Source organism: Mus caroli, unplaced genomic scaffold (assembly GCF_978045245.1).
Source record: "Mus caroli unplaced genomic scaffold, Mus_caroli_1 scaffold_7, whole genome shotgun sequence".
Lineage (NCBI taxonomy): Eukaryota > Metazoa > Chordata > Mammalia > Rodentia > Muridae > Mus > Mus caroli.
Window position 1 is genome coordinate 22,298,587 of NW_028227262.1, and position 18,417 is coordinate 22,317,003.

At 45.1% G+C, this 18,417-nt stretch overlaps 1 protein-coding gene across 1 annotated transcript in view; it reads left to right on the forward strand.

Annotated features, from left to right (window-relative positions):
* Ndufa9 (NADH:ubiquinone oxidoreductase subunit A9) overlaps positions 1–18,417 on the forward strand; it is a 28,982-nt gene that overhangs the window by 628 nt on the left and 9,937 nt on the right. The window contains exons 2-8 of the mRNA XM_021164891.3: positions 3,504–3,674; positions 4,060–4,157; positions 6,362–6,453; positions 7,869–8,010; positions 12,564–12,666; positions 14,374–14,441; positions 16,312–16,388. Of these exons, the coding sequence (XP_021020550.1) occupies positions 3,504–3,674; positions 4,060–4,157; positions 6,362–6,453; positions 7,869–8,010; positions 12,564–12,666; positions 14,374–14,441; positions 16,312–16,388 (751 nt within the window). The remainder of the gene's footprint in view (positions 1–3,503; positions 3,675–4,059; positions 4,158–6,361; positions 6,454–7,868; positions 8,011–12,563; positions 12,667–14,373; positions 14,442–16,311; positions 16,389–18,417) is intronic.

The following is an 18,417-nucleotide window of genomic DNA, read 5'->3' on the forward strand; positions in this document are numbered from 1 at the left end:
CTCCACTCCACAAACATGCCCGCTTCACTTACAGTTTTCCATAGTGTGTTTTTAAAAACTCGTTACAGAATGTCAAGTCATTCTCAAAATCGCTTCATGTCAGACCACGTAGAAGAGCTTTTGTTCTTAGGGTAGTGGGAGCAGGAAATTCCAACAGCCGCTAAGCTGGGGTCAGATGTCCTTATGCCATTGCTAAAGCCATCACCACTTCTTTGCCATGTCCATTGCTTCTTTCTTCATGTCCCCAACTGAGCCCACACTACTGAAAGTAGACAAAACATGGCCATTCCCAAGAAGTTTTTTATTAGGCCTTCTGCCACACTACAGGGAAAACAGCACAGAAGAGGGTCTCCCGGGAGACTCGCTAGATAGGCAGAGAAGGGATATTTGGAGCAATCACAGCCTATCCTCTTCAGTACCAGTCACAGTTGTCCTCTGTGCATGTTCTCTAACCTCGGAAATGGGTACAGGGTCATCTAGAATTGGGTTGTGACAGCATAAAAATCTGAAACAAACTGTTTGAGGTAACCTGGCCGAGGAGGGGGCTTTTAGGAGTCAAGGCTGCTTGGTTCATGTAGTTTCCCCAAGGCATCCATGTGATTGATATTCAGGGTTTCTGGTGCTGCCATTAGGGCTGACTGATAGTCTTCTGCTCAGATAATCAGAATAGCAAGAGATAGTCCAACAGCTGCTAATTAGGGAGTCAGCTGTTCCTATGCCCCAGTCTTTTTATTTACTGTAAATGAACATCAAAGGAGCTTTAGAGTAGGATTTTATAAGACAGAAAGACATGGTCGCTCACACCTGTAACCTCAGTGCTTAAGACACAGAGGCAGGAGGATCATTGTGGGTTCAAAGGCAGTTAGGGCTACATAGGGAGTTCTAGAGTAACCCGATTACATAAAGATACTCTAACAGTTTTAGATGAGGCCAGGGCTGCCCCAGGGTGTGGATGCCCTGCTTCTTAGTGCATCATTTGCATTCTCACCAGCCCCTCCCTAAAGATCGATTTTCGGTGTTTTTTGTTTGTTGTTTTTTGACATCAAAACTGTACTCCTTCTGTTTATCTTCTTGTTTTCTGTATGGATATTTCTTTAGGGTAAGAGTATATATGTGTAGGGCACAACCATATCCACTGGAAATGGCGAGACTCGTGATGCCAGCATTGTTGCTTGACACAGTTCCAGCAAAGCTGAGCGGATTGCTACAATCACTGTCCTTCGATCTCTAGCTTTTTGGGTTTTGCTCTCTGCATAGTGTATCCTTGGGGACTTTCTCCATCATGTTTCATTTTCCTGAGATTCGTTTTATGTCATTTCCTGAGTCTTTTTAGGAAAGTCCTAAAAAGACTAGCCACCATTTGGAAGTCTTCTTTATGCCCTGGGGATCATTAAGCACAGATAAGCACATAGCTAGATGAGGCAGTTACTCCAGGAACCTGCTTGGGGGTGTCTGCCCCTGAGATAACTCAAACTGTAATTGATGAAGGGCAAACAGAGACAGTTGACAAACTCCGACTGGCCAGATGAATAGGTTACAGATTCAAGCTCTCTTCTTATTATATTCTTACAGCTCTCTGAAAATGTAGTTTAAAGATAGGGGCTTGTACACGGTACACCCCCGGAGGAGTAAAACTAAGTAAATAAGATAGACTAAAATAAATTTTTCCTACTTTATAGCATAGATGATGAAACATATACTAACAGATGTTAGGTATTAGTATTTTCTATTCACGAAAAGATCGTTTCAGGTATTTTCTGTTTGTCTGGCATATTTTAAAACTACAAACATTGCTAGCCTAAAAGCAGGTTGTCACATAATAAACATGTTTGCTTCTCTCTCTCTCCCTCTCTCCCTCTCTCCCTCTCTCCCTCTCTCCCTCTCTCCCTCTCTCCCTCTCTCCCTCTCTCTCTCCCTCCCTCCCTTCCTTCCTTCCTTCCTTCCTTCCTTCCTTCCTTCCTTCCTTTCTTCCTTCCATATGAGTACATTGTAGCTGCCTTCAGACACACCAGAAGAGGGCATTGGATTCCTTTATCGGTGGCTGTGAGCCACCATGTGGGTGCTGGGAACTGAACTCAGGACCTCTGGAAGAGCAGCCTTTAGATTTGTTAAGTCAGAGTTATAGGGCTGATAACAATAAAAGCTCTTCTGTTTGTATTTTCTTTCTCTTTTCTTTTCTTTTTTTAAAATTAGATGTTTTGTGTATTTACATTTCAAATGTTATCCCCTTTCCCCATTTCCCCTTCGGAACCCTCCTATCCCATCCCAGTATTTTCTAATTGTAACTAAACTGTAACTCTGGACATGTAATGAAAAGTCAAACATAATCTGTACCACTTAGATAATCACTGTCCGTCTTTGTTCTGTGAGACTTGTATAAATAAAGAAGCACCCGGTTGGTAGTCAGTCAGAGCAGCAGGAACGGCCTGATTGCTAGTCAGTCAGTCAGTCAGTCAGTCAGTCAGTCAGCTAGCTTTGAGCCCACACCCGAGTGCGCACACACACACACACACACACACACACACACACACACCTTGCCCATCCTTCTCTCTTCTGCAGGCAGCCCTGCCAGCAATGACCCCCTATGCTGGGGAAGGTCCCTGGCATGTGTACATATTTGTGTTTGGGCACATGTGAATATGTGTGCATGTGAAGGTCAGGGGTCAATATCTGCTTTCTTCCTTAATCACTCTTCACCCTATCTGTCTGTCTTTGTATCTATCTATTACTTATCTATTTGAGACAGAATCTCTCACTGAACTTGGAAGTCTCTGAGTTGGCTAGGTTGTCTTGACAGCAAGCTTTAGGAATCCACTTCTCTCAACTTCTCTATAGGAGATAGAGAGTTACTGGGGTTATAAAGGCATGGCAGCCATTGTGCTTGGGTGGCTTTTCCTTTTCTTTTTCCTTCCTCCCCTTTCCTTTTCTTTTCTTTTTGTTCTCTTTCCTCTTTTTTCTTTTTTTCCTCCCCCCCCTTTTTTTTTCTCTTTTTATGCAAGTGTCAGGAATTCACACTCAATCTTCCTGCTTTCATGGCAGGCCCCCTACCAGCCGAGCCAGCTTCCAGCATTTTTTCTTCCTGTTTTCCTTTTGAGATGCCAATAGTCTTCTGCCCCAACCACATCATTACCTCAACTCACTTGCCATCAAACTTCAGTCATGTCCAGATAGTCTTGCTGTTACTCCACTCCAGTCTTACTCATTCTTACTTCTATTTAGTTGTGCATGTTCTGTGTGTCTTGTGGGATTCTAGTCTTGGTTATTCCTCTTTAAAACCTTTCTCAAAACACTTTACCCAGAAACTTGACCCAGAAATTCTTTCTTGTGATAATGTGGCTTGATAGGGCATGGTATTTGCTTTCTAACTTTATATAATTCCTCTGGATTTTATGCTATAGTAATTTGTTTACTATTGTCGGGACTTAAATCCCTAAGGTACAAGTTCCTAGGAACCTTTTATGCTAACATGTGCCATGTTTGCTGCCTCTGGTGTTTCCCTGAAGGTCCTGCCATTACTGCAGCAGCCACATCTGTGTTCTGTGGCTCATCCCATCGCCAGCTTCACCATGCTGTCATACCTCACGGGAAAGGTGGCCGCTCATCTGTCAGTGGAGTTGTGGCCACTGTGTTTGGGGCTACAGGATTCCTGGGTCGATATGTTGTCAACCACCTTGGTAAGTCAAGTGCTTTTAGTTCAGTGTGCTTCATGCCTTGGACTAGGATTGTCTGACTCGAGACTGCAAGCCATGCGCTTTTGTTTTAAGCATATTACAAGTTACTTCTATCTTAGATTTATATAAATTTTATCCGCCTTGGCATTGTGAGGACATTCATGCTTCCTCTATATAATATTATTATGGGAATGAATAAGTTTATTTTGGGAATAAATAAGTATATGGGAAATAATATGTGAGGTCATGGCATCGTTAGTGTGTCAGAATATACTTTGTTTTAAGCATTAAGTTAATCCATCTATCATATTGGAATTTAATGTTGTCTAAGTCACTGTTGTGTGACATAGCCATATTGATGTTGATCTTGGTTCACTTCATCTTTTAGGACGAATGGGGTCACAAGTGATCATACCATATCGGTGTGATGTATATGACATCATGCACCTTCGTCTAATGGGTGACCTGGGCCAGCTTACCTTTCTGGTAAGACTTTCTGATGTTATTATATTTAATTTCTGAGGTCATTGTTGGGGTGAGAGGAGGTGTAATGAAGCAGCAGTCTAACTCCAGAGTGGGCCAAGTGTGTCCTCTGTTTTACCTTGCAGGTCCTACTCTGCTCGTCGGCAAGCCTTTTTTGTAAAGCAGTAGATAATGATTATTTACAATTTTCAGATCATAGGATCTTTGTCAGAGCTGCCGAGCTCTGTCCTATGGCCCTAAAGCAGTTGTAGACAGTATGTGAGGGACTGGATGTGGCAGTGCTCCAATATTACTTTGTAGATTATAGGCCAGATATGGCCATCCATAGGCTCTGCTCTAGTCTACTAACCCCTCCTCTAGACATGTGCATCTGCATGGTAGACATTAGCCATGTGTAGCTGTAGAGCACTTGAATTGTGGCTAGTCTGAATTGAGATGTACTAGAAGAAAAAAAATACAGATTCCAAAGACTGCATTAAAAATCATAGGCCGGGCGTGATGGCACACGCCTTTAATCCCAGCACTTGGGAGGCAGAGGCAGGTGGATTTCTGAGTTTCAGGACAGCCAGGGCTACACAGAGAAACCCTGTCTCAAAACAAACAAACAAACAAAAAAATCATATTAGTATGCTAATATTTTTGTTTATAGTTATTACATATTGAAATATTTTTGATATACTGGGAGAAATAAAATATGAACATAAACTTGTCTTGATTTTGTGTTTACTCTTTTAATTGTGGATAGTGGAAGATACCAAAAGTACATTTAGGATTATATGTGTGCCTTGTGGTAGGATTCTAAGGTGATTTTACAGACAGAATCACAAGGAAGAAGTCTAAGAACTTGGCTTAGTTGGTATGAACTTAGCTGTGCACAGCCCTCTCTCAGCATTCTCTCTTGTTTTTCTTTTCTTTTCTTTTCTTTTCTTTTCTTTTCTTTTCTTTTCTTATTTATTTATTTATTATATGTAAGTACACTGTAGTGTATCTTCAGACACTCCAGAAGAGAGCATCAGATTTCATTATGGATGATTGCGAGCCACCATGTGGTTGCTGGGATTTGAACTCGGGACCTTTGGAAGAGCAGTCAGTGCTCTTAACCACTGAGCCATCTCACCAGCCCCCCACCCCCCTTGTTTTTCTTCCTTCTCTAGGCTTCTCAGGCCAAGGGTTCCCAGAGAACTAAAGAGAGCCTGCAAGGGCGTGGTTAAATTGTATGGGCCCTTTGGTTGACCAGTGAATGGTGAGCTGATTATAAATCATGTAGGACTTCAGCTCAACTCATAAACTTTTGCAGTGTGACTATAAATTAAGTAATCTCAGCTAGAGAAGAACAGAATTTTCTGTACTAAAATGAAAATTGTCCCAGATGCAATAGCTCATTCCTGCAGTCCCAGCACTTGGGAATCTGAGACAGGAGGATTCTTGTGATTTTTGAGGTCAACTTGGAGTACACTGTGCATACTAGGCTATTCAGGATGGAGTGAGGGTCTGCCTTAACAAACAGGAGCCAGGCTTGGTGACACACGGACAGGTGGAAGCATTCAGGGTTAGCCTGGCTACGTGAGAGCCTATGGAAAGCAGCAGTAACAACAAGACCTGGAAGTTTTCATCTCTGCGTTTCTTCAATTCTTGGTTTTGTGTCTTTAAAACAGAGCTGACATTGTAGATTATTAGGGAGATGTAGTGCAGTTAGTAAAATGCTTGTCGTACATGCTTGAAGACCTGGGTTCGATTCTTAGCGCTACAATTAATGATAATAAATAAATAAATAAATAAATAAATAAATAAGGGAAAGAATTGAAGAGAACTCAGGAGCTAGCCCCGAGTTCCCTAGTGGGATCTGTTCCTTTTGGTTGTCTCCACCGGTGATTGATTGCCTGTAAGCTTTGCCCACCTCCCACGTCACACTTGCTTCTTTATACCCTGGGGACAGAATTACTGCACCTCCATCAGTGGCTACTTAGTGAGCTGGATGTGAGCTTGGGCCCCAGAAGACCAAGGATGACCCACTTAATGTATGCCGTTAAACATGACCTGCCTCTTTCCTAGCATTTGGTGTCATGAGTGACATGCACTTTGACTTCCTTGTCTCGGGCGAGCAGGGGAGAGTGAGCAGGGAGTGTGAGCAGATGACTGTTGTGAAAGGTGCCCTAAGTGCTGAGCTGTGCTGTCTGATTGACTCTGACTGGTCTCTGCTGTTGTAGGAATGGGATGCACGAGACAAAGATTCTATCAGGAAAGCAGTGCAGCACAGCAACGTGGTCATCAATCTTATTGGGCGGGAGTGGGAGACCAGGTAAGTCCCAGGCTCCTGCCTTTGCTGCTGAGCCCTAGCGTTCTGCGACATTTACAGGGATCTTCTGGTGCTCAGGGTTAAGTTTCAACGTCATTTTGGTCAGCCCCCAGGAGTGGGTAAGTAGGTTCATTGGCACAGCGTAGAGGATGTTAGCGGTATGATACATCATGCCAGTGTGGTTGGGGCTGTGGATTTGGCAGTGACCAGTGTTGGCTCTGCTTGAACCTGTCATGTGGGGTGGAGCTAGGATGTAGGATTTGCTTGCCCCACTGCTCACTAGCGTTTTGGATTGCCGCTCCACATAGTTCATCGAAGATGGTGTAAGTACTGATTTGAGTGTGGTTTAGTTTTTATGGGGATTATTAATAATGATGTGTTGTTATTTTCAAGGTTTTTATTATTATCTTTTGAGATTGGGTCTTATGTATCCCATGGTGGTTCTATTAGACTTACAGTTCTCCTGCCTCCACCTTGCAAGTGCTGTAATCACAGACATGGCTGCCACACTGACCTACATAAGTAATGTTTAGCTTATATTTCCACAGCCCTTTGTTTACACCTTTTTCTCCTTTAGCATTTATTAAATGTCTGACTTAGATTTATCTTAGTACCCCTAGTTCATTAAAATCTTTGATGACTTACAGGGTCCTTTTCAGCTTTCTGTCCCCTGTAGGGACTAACACAATGGCTTAATCATTTACCTAATGTCAGGCTTGAAGTGCGGTTAAGCTCGCTTGCACCCTGCCTCCCTCTCTGCCTCCCTTCCTCCTTCCTTTCTTCTTTCCCATTTTGAAGACTGAACTTAGGGCCTTATTCATGTCAGGTGTGTTGTTCTACCACTGAGCTATAACCCTAGTCCCACATTTCTTAATTTTGAGCTAAGGTCTCACTAAGTTGCCCGTTTGCACAGTTGGTCTTAGGCTCACTCTGTAGCCCAGGCTGGCTTTGAAGACCTGGCTTTGAACTTGTGAGCCCCCTGTCTCAGCTTCCCAAGTAAGCAGCATTATAGGTCTGTGCCACCAGGCCCTGCCGTAACTGATTTTTTTTTTTCCCACTTTCAGGGAACAGAGTTCCACGAGACCCTTTCCTGCCCCAATACTTCCCTGCTTCCTCTAGGCAGAGTAGTCAGGTTTTCTTGAAGTGTCTTGGTCACAAGATTCCTTGAGAACATAAAGGACTTTTTATGCTGGCTTTATAACTTGGAGTAAGCTTTAAACTAGCTGTATTGACAATGAGTAGGCCCGGAAGCCTTAGGAAAAATTACTTTTGCCTTAGAGTTAAGGCATTACTATTTAAAAAGTTAACTGTTATAAATTCTAGTACTGTCATGAAAACCAAAGTAGTACAAAACACTCTGAAATCATGAATCTTCCTGAATTCTTTACTGCTTTTCCCCCACCCCCTTTTTCTTCCAGAAACTTTGATTTTGAGGATGTTTTTGTGAATATTCCTCGAGCAATAGCTCAGGCATCCAAGGAAGCTGGGGTTGAGAGATTCATTCATGTTTCACACCTGAATGCCAGTATGAAGAGTTCTTCTAAGTCCTTGAGGAGCAAGGTTAGTACCAGGGACTCAGCAGGTTCTCCACAGGACGGGAAGCAAGGTTAGTGTGAGGACTCACAGGTGCTCCACAGGGCGGGAAGCAAGGTTAGTGTGAGGACTCACAGGTGCTCCACAGGGCGGGAAGCAAGGTTAGTGTGAGGACTCACAGGTGCTCCACAGGGCGGGAAGCAAGGTTAGTGTGAGGACTCACAGGTGCTCCACAGGGCGGGAAGCAAGGTTAGTGTGAGGACTCACAGGTGCTCCACAGGGCGGGAAGCAAGGTTAGTGTGAGGACTCACAGGTGCTCCACAGGGCGGGAAGCAAGGTTAGTGTGAGGACTCACAGGTGCTCCACAGGACGGGAAGCAAGGTTAGTGTGAGGACTCACAGGTGCTCCACAGGACGGGAAGCAAGGTTAGTGTGAGGACTCACAGGTGCTCCACAGGGCGGGAAGCAAGGTTAGTGTGAGGACTCACAGGTGCTCCACAGGACGGGAAGCAAGGTTAGTGTGAGGACTCACAGGTGCTCCACAGGGCGGGAAGCAAGGTTAGTGTGAGGACTCACAGGTGCTCCACAGGGCGGGAAGCAAGGTTAGTGTGAAGACTCATGGGTGCTCCACAGGGCTGGGGAAGCTCTTTAGAACTTGACCGGGGGTTGGGAGGGTGGGGGGGACTTTTTCTCCACCTTGTGTTGAGAAGTCAAATAGTTTTTCTTTGTCCTTCCAGAATAGGTGTACTAGTATTGTGGTTTTGATTTGTTTTGTTTTTGATGTTGGGCACTGAACATAGGGTTTTGGCCTTCATAGACAAGTGCTTTATCCCTGAACCAAGGCTCCAGCCTCTGCACACATGTTGGGACATTGTGTTTAAGTGGTCTGTTGAAGGGTTTCAAATAGGGATAGATCATATCCCCTGCCTCCAGATGTTTAAGGTTGTGGGGAGATGTGATAAGAGGTGCACAGGAAACACCAGGAAATACAGAGCTTGATTCCTGCCAGAGGAGACATGTCTGTGTCACCCACCATGATTACAGGACCCTCTTTCCTTCCCAAGCCTTCTGTAGTCACAGGTTTCTGCCAGACCCACCTAGGCCATGCGAAGGCTGGGAATGATAGAAAGAGCTAGTGACAATGCTCTTTGCGTAGTTCATCTTTTCCTCCTGTAAACTCCACTGGAGTCTGGGATTGACCACTGTGGCTCCGAGTACATCTAGGACCTAAAGTATCCTTGTCCAGGCTCATTAGTGTCAGAGTCTACTCATCAGCATTTCTTCGGCCACAGTGAAGTTGTCTTGAGTCATCCTGATAAGGACAGCAGAGTTCCTGATGATGGCTTTGGGTCTCTGACCCCTTGCATGTGTTTATTGAGAAAACTATTAAGCGACAGTTGTATGTTACAAATTATATTGGACACTGAGCATACAATTGTTTATCAAACAGACCTGACCCTAGTCTACGTTAAGTTTCTAGTCTACCAAGGAAAAGGATCCCAGCTCCATGAAGCATTGCAGAGGAGCAAAATGTCCCAAAGGAGCAGGGATAGTGGGGTGGTGCAGGTGAGCAGTACTTGTAGCTAGTAACAGTTAATTGCCAGCATCAGGGAACTGAATGTAAGGGGTTGTAGAGATTGCCAGGCAGTTAAAAGTGTGGACTGTACTTGCAGAGGATCTGAGTTCCCATTAGATGGCTCACCACTGCCTGTAACTCCAGTTCCAAAGGGGTTTGATACCGGCTTCTGACCTCCCTGGGCAGTGTATAGGAAATGTATAGGCTCACATATCTAAAACCAGCACTAGGGAATCTTCGCTATGATTGATGTCATCATTTGTCAAGCATATAGCTTGTTTCAGGGACCGTTTTCAGGCCTGCCTTCCTCCCAGAGTCGCAGGACTGGCTTCCAGCATAGCCGGCCATACATCCAGATATTATATTGGAGAAGAAGACAGAGTGAACCCAGCATGGCTTCTTTAGAATGCACTGAGTCACCTGGATGTCACGGTTGCTGTAAGGGAGCAGGCATATTGTGTTGAGGAGGAGAGAGAGCAATGCTGGCCAGCTGTCGTGAGAGTGTGTGTGTGTGTTGATACTGTTGGGTAAGATAGGAAAACTTGAGTGGGGCTAGGCCTTAGGCCAGTGATTCTTAGCCTTTCTTGCACATTAGAATCACTGAGACTTTCAGAACTCCAAAGCCCAGTCTGTACCGTAGACCAAATCAAGTAGAATCTTTGAAGGTGGGATTTGGGTGTCAGTATTTTTCAAATTATTTTTTGTATGATTTAGCGAATGATGTGTGAAGCTGTGCTTTTTGTTTAAATGAGTGAGTTTATTAAGCATACAGAAGCAAAAGTACAAGAGTAAATAGCAGTTAGTGGACAGAGGGAAGCAGCAGGTAGAGAGAGGCCAATGTCATCCGATCAGTGCACACAGAATCCAGCTGGGAGAGTGGGACAGCCCAAAGGAGAGGGAAGCAAGAGGAACATCAAGCCAGGGCACCCTGCCGAGACAGCTGGGATTCCTGATCACCCCTGAGCCCTGGATGGAGTGGCATATCCCTCAATGGAGGCTTTTAAGTACAAGGACAAACAGCTGCAGATAGCATCATTGTTGAGCTCTCGTGGTCTCCAGCAGAAATGACTGGGGGGCCTTGCCAACTCTCACTGGAGTTCCAACCAGAGCAGAGAGTACTCTGTGGATGAGCTTCCGGTTGCTCATCACACTGCAGGCCATTTGTATACCATGAGAAGAACAGAAGTATCTAGGTGGGAAATGCTTTATCCTCCAGCTGTTCTTAGGGACTCAGTGCTTTTACACCTTTAGCATCTCCCATTAGAGAACCAAGGGTCCAGCCTGACACTGGATGGGGTTTTTGAAAAAAACTTGACATCAACCTTCTCGTATCTCAATGGGCGGAGGTCAGCCCTGCTTTAGAGCCAGCTTCTTAGCAGGCTTAAGCGCACATGATAATTTGCCAATGTTATGTTCACTCTGCTCTCTTTAGGCTTTTCCAAACTCAGCACAGAGTAAGAGGCACTGTTTTACTTGAGAGAATGCAAGGTGGCCCAGTTTTGAACTTGGGTTTCAGTATTGTCCCAGTTGTCCAGGGTTGATGACCCTGGAGTTCAGAAGAGAGATCTATGCTGGAACTAGAAGTTGAGAGTCAACAGAATCTGTTAATCAGAAGAACAGGAAGGTATGGACGGCCTAGGGAGCAAACAGGTTGACTGAGAAGAGAGCTCTGAATGGGACAGAGGCATGCAAATGCTTCCAGTGTGGTAGAGGAGGGATACTTGCAGATTCCAAAGTTGGCCAGGACTGAGCAGTGGTGTATCTGTCAGGAAGCTGGAAGAGATCAGTGTTAGAGAAACCAGTATCAGGGGCGGGACAAGGTATTGTTTTTGAACAGCCAAGAGAACCGCAGTGTCAGATCTGTTGATATCAGTGATCTTATCAAAAAGAGTTTCAGATCAGGTACTGTAGTTATTGAGACAGAATCCAGAGTCAAAGTGAGTGAATGTGAGCTGGCGCTTGGTGGTAGTGCAGCAAGGTGGACCTAGTTTTCTTTAGCTTTCTAGGGAAAAAAGGAGGGCAGGAGGAGGTAGGAGCAGAAAGAGTTTGTAGTGAAGCTGAATTTATATTTTATAGGGTGGAGGCTCTCCCTTGTTTACATTGAGAGAAGGAATTGGTGGAGAGGAGGAGGCAGATTTCGTAGGCAGTGAAGGAGGCCGCTGTCACTGCCACCTCACTGACTTCTGTGGTAGGCTGCTAGGTTACTGACACAAAGCAGAGAATCTGCAAATAGGAGGAAGAACGTGGAGGCTGGAAACACCATACTCCAGTTTCCCCGTCATTGTGGGTTCCCTAGCATAAGAATAGGAAGAACTATTGTTTTTAAAACAAAATCTCAAGCGTGTGATTTTACTAACTGAAGACGGGAGAGTCAGATGCCGGGGTGAAAGCCTGCTAGCTTAGAGAGGCAGAGAAAGCCCCCAAGTGACCATCCTTCTCAGCCGTCATCTCAGAAGGAACAAGCCCCTTCTCCACACTGTCTTAGTAACCCGTCAAACTGAATGTCTCTCCAGAAGTATACTTCCTGTGTGTCTCTCTAGCCGTCCTGACTTCCTGTCAGTCTCTGTGCTTTGTTTCACTTCCTGTCACCTGGTCGCTTGCTCCTCCTCTTGTATAGTTGACTTTACTTAATCCTGTTTACAATGAACAGGTTTTTCCAGCACAGAATCTCATAATGTAATCAAATATCCAGCAACACTCTGAGATTAAAGGTGTGTGCTAAGGCTGAGCTACACCACAACTAGAGACAGGTTTTTCCAGTATATGATCTCGGGTTCATAGTGTGATCAAATATCCTGCAACAAAGAACCTCAGCAGAAGTTCTGGGGTGGGGTGTGTGTTTGTTCTTGTGTGTGTGTTTGTGTGTGTGTTTTGTGACTAATATGATTATCTTCTGAAATTGTGGTTACCTAATGAACATCGGGCCTGGGTGATGTGAGCGGTGTGTGATGGGGGAGGGGGGACAGGGAGTCCTGTGCACTGAGAATGCTTTATTTTTGGTTTAGGCAGTGGGAGAGAAGGAAGTGAGAAGTGTGTTTCCTGAAGCCATCATCATACGGCCATCTGACATTTTCGGAAGGGAGGACAGATTCCTCAATCACTTTGCAAGTATGTACCTTTCTTCCGGGAAGAGAGGGAGGCCTGCTGTATCTTTCTTCCGGGAAGAGAGGGAGGCCTGCTGTACCTTTCTTCCGGGAAGAGAGAGAGGCCTGCTGTATCTTTCTTCTGGGAAGAGAGAGAGGCCTGCTGGCGGCCTAACCCAGTGTGAGCTGAGCATCAGTGGGCAGTGCCCTGGAGCTCCCAGACAGAGTCTAATTCCTGTTCGGTTGCCTCTACTTCAGGGTTTATTTTCATCACCAGCAAGAGTCCTTTCTGCTTCTGGGCGATGATGGTCCAGTTAAATGTGTGTCAGGGATTTGGGGGCTGGGGGAGACTGTGCAGTTCGACTTCCCTGCAGCTGCTGCAGGCAATGGTCATGCTTGTCCCAGAGCATGGACTTCCAAGTTTAAACCGCAGTGACCCAGTGACCTTGGCAAGGTAGTAGCAAGTCCTTGAGTTGTACACGCCCTTCCCTACGCCATCCTGGACACCTGCAAACCACTGGTCTCTTTACTGACTTGGGAATTGTATCATTTTCCAAATTGACTTCTTTCCCTTGTATGCATTCAGGATTTGTCCGACTCTTAGGGACTTGTTTCCTTGTGTAGCTGAATAGTATTCCTTTGTTTGGCTGTACCCATGTGTTCATGCAGTTTTGGTATTTCCCTGTATCTCCCTCTTGATTGTGCCATCTAGAAATCTGTCCACTTTGTTTTTAAAATTATGATATACAATATATAATATAGAGTTTTTCACCTGCTAGTTCTTTTTATGTTGACAATTTAACTCCTGATGTGTGGACAAGGGGATGTGGAGGTCATTGAGGCTCCCTGACCTTGTAAGGGCTAGGAACTAGTTGATGACCTGGGTTGGTGGCCTTACAAGGAGAGAGAGTCTTTGTGTGCACACACTGAAGTAAGCACCTGTGGACACAGGAAGAAGATGGCCATTACAAGCCATAAAGAGAGGCTCACCACGGCCTGCTGACACGTGGCTTTGGATTTTCCAGCCACCAGGACTGCGAGAAAAATACAATTTGGGATTTTAAGCCATTGAGTCTGGTATTCTATTGTGACAAACTGAACAGACTAAGGCAGACCTGTGTCTGGAGAAGTAAAATGCTGACCCAATACTGGAGGAGGTAGAGGCAGCACTGGGCTGTGCAGTGGGCAGGGGAAAGGAGCTTGGAGGGCACTGGAGAGATGTGGACAGGAAGAAGCTGGACCTGCCGCTGCTCTCCTTGCTGGGACTGAGTACCTGGCAGGAAGCACCTTGGTGAGGAGGGGTTAGTTTGGCTGACATTTTGTGGGACTACAGTCCACTGTGGTGGGGAAGGTATGGTGGGAAGGTGAGGCAGTTGTCACTTTGCATCGTACTCAGGAAGCCCCCCCAAACCCTTTGCTGAAACAGGGAGGTAACACTGCGTGGACTAGGCTGGCCTGGAATGCAGAGATTCTGTCTCTGCTTCCCAAGTGCTGGGATCAAAGTGTGCACCATTATAACCCACCCCCTATTTATCTGTTTATTTAGAGCATCACAACCCTTTTGCCTGTCTGTCTGTCTTCTGTTGAATTATGAGCCATTTCAACCCAGCTCCCTTTTTACTTACTTATTTCTTGAGTCCAGACCCCCGAGAGTCTGCTGTATTTGTTCCATTATTTTCATTGTAAGCATTCTGTAGACATTCTCAGAACAGGTTCTCATTTCTTCTTCCAGATTATCGTTGGTTTCTTGCTGTGCCTCTCGTTTCTTTGGGCTTTAAGACAGTGAAGCAGCCGGTGTATGTAAGTACCTTGCATGCAGGCTTAGGAAGGGGTGTGACTGGATTCGTTCTCACCCACAGACTTCGTTCTTTCCTTTGTCAACCTGCTTTAACTGGTTGCCTCAGTTTACCTAAGAGGTGGATGTTTTCTCAGTGTCTTCAGTTGTCCTTCCACTTATGGAAGCTTAATTGAGGCAGGTTTACTGAGTTGCCCAAGCAAGCCTTGAACTCAATGTGTGTCCCAACCAGAGCTTCAACTTGATACCTCAGGCCTCATCTTCTGAGGTAACCAAGGTTGCGGGCCTGTTCCACTGCTCTGATGCCTTAAGTCAGTAAATGCTTAAGCACGTCTCGGGGTGTGTACAGTGTTCTGACACTGTGTTACTGGGCATACATAGAGGATAACCAGCCAGACATACATTTTTGTCCTCGAGCTCTTTTCAGGTAAATGACAGTTATTATTCAACGTGATAAATTCTAGGAGAGGGAGAGAATTTTAAGTGATCATATCGGAGGCCAGGAAATCCAGCTTTGGGCGGTTCACAGTTGATAGGCATGGGGCTCTGTTTCACATAGAGGTGATGTACATACTGGGGCCCAGAGGTGAAGGAGAAAGTTTGGTTCTCTACTGGGTGGGCTGGGTTAGACCAGTGTTTCTGGCTTAGTTAGGATTTCTATTGCTGTGACAGAACACCATGACCAAAAGAAAGTTGGGGAAGAAAGGGTTTATTTCACTTTATAGTGTGTAAGCTCATCGCTCAGGGAAGCGAGGGCAGGAGTCTGTAGTCAGGAGCTGATGCAGAGTTCATGGAGGTGTGCTGCTTACTGGCTTGCTCTCTATGGCTTGCCTTAGCCTGCTTTTACACATACCTCAGCACCTGGCCACTGGTGGCACCACCCAGAGTAGGCTGGGTCATCTCACATCATCTTCAGTCAAGAAAATGCCTTACAGATTTGTCTACAGACCAGTTTATGGAGACACTTCTCAATTACGATTCCTTCTTTGCAGACGAGGCTACCCTGTGCCAAGCTGACATAAAAACTAACTGTTTGCTAGAAGTGACACTGATGTTTGGGACCAGATAATTCTTCAGTTCCTCATTGTGGGATATAGAGCAGCCACTCTGTCCTTTAGTCAGTGGGTACCAGAGACAGCCACACCTGCTCCTCCATGACAACTAAAATTCTGTACAGTTGTTAGATGTTCCCTAGAACTGTAAATAACACTGGTTGTGGATTCTGTGTCTCTTGTTCTAAACCCGTGCACAGTTCCTACTGTGAAAGCCAGAATGGCAGAACATGAGCAGCTCTGTATGGTTCAGTCACTAGATCTGGTGGCTTAGGACAGAGTGGACACAAGCCTAAGAGATGGCATGGGAAGCTGATGGCCTGGCCAGGTCAAGGCCTTGGGATGACTAGATGAGACTTCTGACTAGGACAGTACCTGGTTGAGCCTTGAACCTGATTGTGCGAACGCCTGCATAGCAGAGAATCTGAGAAGAGAGGATGTCATTGTTTTTCTGTTGCATCCCCTGCGACAGGCACCTGCTTTCCTTCCTCTCTTTCTCTTCCTCCCTTTCCATCTCTCTGTATACGTTTGTTTGCCTATTTGTGTTTGGTCCTGGGGTTGAACGCAGCACAACATGAATGTCAGGGAAACACTCTATGTCTAGGCTACATTCTCACCTCAGTAACACCACCCCGATTTAAAGAAATCAAGACAGGTTGTACCAAGTTACTCAAGCTAGCCTTGAACTCAGAGTGTAAACCAGCTGGCCTTTTCTTAAATTTTGTCACCTCATCTTCCTAGGTAACTGATGTTACAGGCCATGTTCTCCAGGTCTGATGTCCCAGTTCAGGAACTGCCTAAACATGTCTTATTATTTGTATAGGTTGCAGATGTTTCCAAGGGGATTGTTAATGCGACTAAGGATCCAGATGCCGTAGGAAAAACCTTTGCCTTCACTGGGTAAGTGCCTAGAGTTGATTTTTGTGGAAAGAAGATGGTAGCTTATAACACCAGTTCTTCCTGAGGAGGTCATTCAGAGAAGTGGAGCTTCTGGCACTCACATTCAGCAGTTGAGGGAACCCAGGACCTGCCTGAGTATACATGAATCTGTTAGCAGTCTGAGAACCACTGCCCTACACTACTCTAAGCAGTCAGCACTTGGTCTGTGGGCTCCTGTCTGGGGATTCCACTTTTTGATGAACCGTTCAAGGAATCCAGGCATGGTGACTCTCACCTGTAATGCTAGCACTTGGGAAGCTGAGACAGAAGGATCAGCACATGTTGAAGACCAACCTGAGGTACATAATGAGCTTGAGGGCACCCTGAGCATGCAGTGAGACCCAGCCTTAAAAACAATAAAACAAAGCTCACGGTAGGGGAAGGTGTCTGCACTGGAGATGTGCCTTTTTTAATTCCTAAGCTCACTGATTGAGCTAGACTGTCTGCACGAAAAGCCCAGGATCTGCTCGTCTACCTCCCGGCATCACAGGTGTGTTGTGCTGTGCCAGCTTCTTATTTGACATGGGTGCTAGGGATCTGATTTCAGGTCATGCTTGTGTGGCAAACACTTTACCAACTGAGCCAGCTCCCCCACTCCTCCCAAATATCGGGTAGTATTAATCACCTTGCTTTATTCTGTCATCCATCAGTTAAGGACCTATAAAACACACACACACATGCACACTCACTCAAGTATACATGATTGAAAGTTAATAAACAAGTTCAGTAAAGACACAAAGTAGATCAATATAAAAATCAATTTTTATGTACTATCAAGTAAGCAATATGCAGATAGAATTAAGCAGATGTTACAGGCCGGGGAAATAGCTCAGCCTGTTAAGAGTTTGCTAGCAAGAAGCAACACCTGAGTTGATCTCCAGACACACAAGTAAAAAGAAAAACAAAAAGCCAAGCAGGCCTGTGACCCCTGCTCTGGGGAGTCAGGAGGATCCCGGGGCTCATTAGCCAGCCAGCCAGCTCAGTCTATGAGCTCCAGGTTCAGTGACAGACTCTGCTTCAAAAAATTAGGTGTCGAGTTATAGAGGAGGTCTGGCCTCCACACATGTACTGCAGGTACACCCACAGGCAAGTGTATCCACCCACACTGTACACACACCAAAGGAAAGCATTTCACAGTAGCATAAAAAATAGAATACTTAGGGAAAGTTAGTAAGACGTGCACCCTAAAAGCACTGTGAAAGGAAAATAAAGAATACATATAAGACCTTCCAAATTCATGAATTGGAAATACCAATATTGTTAAAATGGCAGTTGTCCTTAAATTGGTCTGTAGACTGAATCTTGTCAAAATCCCAGAAGCCTTTTGTAGGAATTGATAAACTGTAAATTTAAATGGTATTACAAAGACAATATAAAGTGGTAATAGCCTAAACTCCTGACTCTCCCAATTATAAAGCCTGCTCAGAAGCTCTGAGGAACAAGACAATTTATGCTGAACTTATAGGCAGATCAGTTAACCAGAACCAGCAGTCCGGAAACAAACCTTTGTTTGCTTGCTTGTGACAGGGTCTTGCCACCTAGGTAGCCTGGCTGCTCTAGGCCCCACTGTGCAGTCAAGGCTAGTATACTCCAGCTCCTGTGCTCTTGCTGGGATTCTAACTCTCCACTATGCCCAGATCCAAACCATAATTCTGGACCATTGACTGTTGACAAACGAGGCACCTGAGTGGGGACAGGGCAATCTTTTCAACAAATGACTCTCTGGAAACTACACTTGGATTTCTGCCTCCTGTTCTATGTGAAGAAAAGAAATAAATGCAAGCTTGGAGTTATAAATACTTGGAGTGGAACAATTCTAGGTCAGGGTTTAACAAGATGTTTTTAGCTATGTCATCAGATGCATAATCCATAAAAGGAAAAAAATTAAGCTTGACTCACCTGAATTTGAAACTTATGCATTTCAAATAATACCATTTAAAAATGAAAGGAGCAGACCTGGCTAGATGGCTCAGTGGTGAAGAGCACATTC